Source organism: Egretta garzetta, unplaced genomic scaffold, assembly GCF_000687185.1.
Source record: "Egretta garzetta isolate BGI_Z169 unplaced genomic scaffold, ASM68718v1 scaffold69, whole genome shotgun sequence".
Classification (NCBI taxonomy): domain Eukaryota; kingdom Metazoa; phylum Chordata; class Aves; order Pelecaniformes; family Ardeidae; genus Egretta; species Egretta garzetta.
The window spans coordinates 2319373-2323474 of NW_009260790.1; the positions used below are offsets into that span (position 1 = coordinate 2319373).

Consider the following 4102-nt stretch of genomic DNA (forward strand, 5'->3'; position numbering starts at 1 on the left):
GAGAAGGGGCGAGCATCGGCAGCCATTGGGCATGAGCCCTGGGCCAGCGGCGCTCAGCGGAGACCGCCTGTGGTCCTCGGTGGCGTGTGGGTCAGCTAAGGAGCGGGTTGCGGTGTGCCAAGGGGAATGCCGGTGCCCTTGTAGCCCAGAGTGACGTTTCCTCTTCCTTTTCCCTTGGGTGTGATGGGGAAGGGCGATGAGTGGTTTCATCTGTGCCTGTGACTCTCGCACCTATTCCCGGTTTGAAGTGATTGGTTTCTCCTCCCTTGAAGTGCAGTTAGGGGCTGCCTGCGCGTGCAGGAGCTGTGAACCAGGCTCGTAGCTGATATGCCTCTGGAATAACGCCTGCGATAGCGATGGAGCAGAGGCAAGGCTTTGGGGGAAGAGCGCGGCTGGAGAACGGGACGTTTGCCATGAGTTACAGCTTGTTACGGCCCTGCTACACAACCCGCTTGCTGTCCTGGTTTGGGGTCGGGATGTTGGGGCGGTCCTAAGTGCTACAAGGTGGGTAGCGAAGTGCTGAAGGGCAACCCGTGCTCCAGAGCAGAGGTGGCACCGCGTGGTCCCGGCAGCATCGTTGCAGGATGCGTGCGTGGGTGGGATTTGAAATCGCAGCGAAGGTAAAGGGAGGGAAGCACGTACTCAGCTGCTTTTTGGGAAATGGAGCCAGAAGGATCTGCAGGTGCTCGTCGCAGCGAGCGTAGCTATTCACGCGTTCTTCTCGGCCGTGAAAGCCCAGCTTCTTTCTCTGGCCCTGCTAAAAAACAAGAGGAGCCTTTGCCTGCTGTGTCTCTGATGCCCTCGAGGATTTTTTTTGGTTCCCAGAGGTGCATTATTCCTCTCTGTTGTGCAGACCATTAGCGCTGGTGTCTTTAGTGCCAAATAGTTGGGTTCTCTTCTGGTTGCACTCATGGTTCAAGTAGCTGCAGCCTCAGAGCAGTTTTGAGATACGCGGGAGGGGGATGCTGCGAGCAGCGTGGCTGCTGCCTGCCACCAGTTCTCGTGCTGACGTTCGCTGCTGTGGCCTCTGCTTTCTTCCAGTCTCGACCAGCGTCTCGGGCGATGGTGAAAGCAGTGTGGGGGGAGCCCCTTCCCCGGGGGCTCACAACACGGATTTCTTCCCGCAGGAGAAGGTGATGCTGGGGAAGGTGCGAGGGACGCCATCCCTGTCCTGGTCTTTGGCAGAGCCGGCAAAGCCTGCCGAACCGTTGCGCGTCTGACCGCGAGTCCCAGCAGGGTGCAGGCACTGTCCCCAAAGGGGACTGTGCCTGTGGATGGGAACTGCTGGGGGGACAGGGGACATGGGCATGGTGGGACGTGGGCGAGCAGGTCCATGTGGTTGATGGCCATGAGTCAGTACCCCCCGGAGCAGGCAGCCCGGCAGCTCCGCAGCCAGAGAGTGACAGACGGCACCCGTGATCTGCCCACAGGGCGAAAAGCTGCTGCGGCTGGAGAAGGCGATGGGTCGCCTTTCTGGTTTGGAAACAGAAGCAAAGCAGAAAGATGCGGTGATAAGAGACCTGCAGGATGAGATTGCGGCGATGGCAAAGGCCCTGGCTCAGGCGGCGGCGAGGACCGAAGTAGAGCTGACCCAGAAGCTGCTCGCCTTCGACCGAGAGCTGGGAGCCAAAACGGCGGAGATCAAAGCCCTAAGGGAACAGGTACTGCATGCTCCGATAGGCGCCGAGCAGGGAAAATACCCCTGTGCTGTGTGGGTGCTTTGAGTTCCACACCCCATCTTTAGGAGCAGCGGGTTGCGCATCTGAAACCAAGGGAAACGAGGGAGGTTTGGTGTAATTTTTTTCTTCCAGTTTTGGTTTGCGCGTTTGCTTGTTTTCTGTGCACGTTTCCCCAAAAGAAGCTGGTAAATAAATACCCCACGTGTGTGGTAGGGTCCCCAGTGCCGTAGTGGGGAGAGAAACAGGAGCCATGAGCAGCCTTTGGTGGGGGAAAGGCACGCACGGCCGCCTCCGGCCAGGCAGCCAGAGCCCTCGCTTCCCTCTCACCCCGGGAAGGGGCTGGGCAGTTGTGTGTGCAGGGGGAATACCCATCCCAAAGGCAGCACAGCCCCTTGGCATCCTGGTGAAAATAGGCGGCGGGGTAGAGGAAAGGGGGCGTACAGCTGTCCCATCCAGGGAGACATTCATAGCGCATGCCAAGGCCTCGGGAAAGCGTCCTGGGGAGATGGTGATGGAGTCACCTGAGGCTCTCCAGCCTGGGAAAAGGGTCAGTCAAAGGTGTGGGTCTGATGCAAGGCACCCAGGTCAACAGCCGGGTATCTTTGCTAGCCCATCCTGGCTGCACCCTTCCCCTCCCGGACCACGCTGGGTCCAAAGGTGGCTGTGAAAAGCTTTGTGCTCCTCCTGACTGTCTGTGCTAAAGGGGAGCTTGCAGGAGGCAGGTTCCTGGTGGAGAAAAGGCGATGCAATGTTGGGGTGCTGCCAGCGTCGCTGCTGTCGCTGTGCAGTGCCTGGCGGCTTTCCTTTCCCTGACAAAAGCCTCTTCCACCTGTGGATTCGCTATTCTACACCCTCCAGTGATTGCTTTGTGAAACTGCTCATTTGAGCGGTGGGAAGCATCTTTGTGCTGTCTGTGCGGCGATGATATGCCAGCGTGGACGGTGCAGGCTATGCCCCGCTCCCCAGTTCCAGCAGGAACAGTAAAAACTGGTTTTTTGCAGCAGAAATGTGAACGGGAGTTATTATCAGCTCTGGTTGGTGGTAATAAATCTGTACGCCCCGAGAAGGTGATAAATCCGCAGGTGTTTCTGCAAATCACCTGGCCCCAGCCCTGGGTTCCCGGCGTGGCAGGCAGTGGGAGACAGTGCTGCTCCATGCCTTTTGGCTGGGGATTTGAGTGTGAACGGCCAAAATTACTTTAAGGTGATCCTACCCAAAGCAAGGACTGCTGAGAGCTAGTCAAAGATGCCAAAGAGGAACCCCATCAGAGCATGACCTGGGAGCGCCAGGTTTCCCTTGTCAAAGGGGGCTGTAATAGAGGTAATAAGCAATGCGGCGAGGAACGTGGCTGAATCCATGTTTTGCAGATGAGCGACCTGCAGAAAGGCTCGAGCCAGGTGTTCAGCCATTCCCTCTACGAAAGAGACCTGGAGATTGGAAGGCTGCGAAAAGAAAGCGAGAAGCTGAAGAGGGACCACGCTTTGGCCGCAGGTATTGCACCCCTGGGGCTCTGCGTAGGGGCACAGAGCAGTTGGGGATGGGCTCTTGATGCTGCAGGAGCAACGGTAGAATTGTAGGGGCTCATAGAAGTCGTCCTGCCTCCGATTCCATGTCCTGAAGCTCGGCGGGAGTTGCAGGCAGCGTCTGACGTGATGAGCGCCCCTGGAGCAAGGGGCAGCGTGGGGACCGCAGGCAGGCAGTGATGGGACCAAGGGCTTTGGGGGGAAAAAAAGCCTCCAGCACCGGTTGCAGGGGAGGCTCTGAGCTGCTTGAAAGCAGTGCTGTTCAATGGGCTGCCCTGGGGGGAACCTGCCTGCCCATGGGGCTGCAAAGGCCACCTCAGGCTGCCGGCCTTTTCCAGTGGCCTTTATCCGGCACGAGGAACGTCGCCTGCACACAAAACATTGGCTTTTGCAATGCATCCAGATTAGCAAAACTGTTCTGCCTGATTTCACCACCCCAGATAAGGGAGCAGGATGGGTGCTGGGCAGGGCGGAGGCGTATCGGAGCTGTGGATCTGACACAGCGAGGTGGCAAAAAAGGATTCGTAAAAGCTGCTCATCCTCCAGGGAGCATGTGCTGCAAGGCCCCGAGGAACTCGTTAGCGATGTTGTCGTGGAGCAGCATCCAGCACGGCGTGCTGAAAGCTGAATCCACTGTCCGAGCCCGACGGCTGTCAGGGAGGGAGGGTGGCTGCTCTGCGGCTGGAAGGCTTTTGCAGGGACATGCTCGGGCAGCCTCTCACTGGAGGTGGTGTTCTCAGGTCTGGCGACCAGCCTGCAAAGAGAGATGGCCGGGAAGGAGCAGAAAATCCAGCAACTCAAGCAAGATGTGGAAAAAATGAAGAAGGAGAACAGCAAAAAGGACGATCAGCTAGCAGTCGTTGCTGCCAAGGTTGACATCCCTACCGAGGGGCTCAGCGG

General features: G+C 58.1%; 1 protein-coding gene across 1 annotated transcript in view; it reads left to right on the forward strand.

Annotated features, from left to right (window-relative positions):
• Positions 1-4102, forward strand: part of FHAD1 (forkhead associated phosphopeptide binding domain 1) — a 28959-nt gene that overhangs the window by 7262 nt on the left and 17595 nt on the right. The window contains exons 4-8 of the mRNA XM_035901856.1: positions 273-276; positions 1042-1133; positions 1431-1661; positions 3047-3170; positions 3943-4073. Coding sequence (XP_035757749.1) covers positions 273-276; positions 1042-1133; positions 1431-1661; positions 3047-3170; positions 3943-4073 — 582 coding nt within the window. The remainder of the gene's footprint in view (positions 1-272; positions 277-1041; positions 1134-1430; positions 1662-3046; positions 3171-3942; positions 4074-4102) is intronic.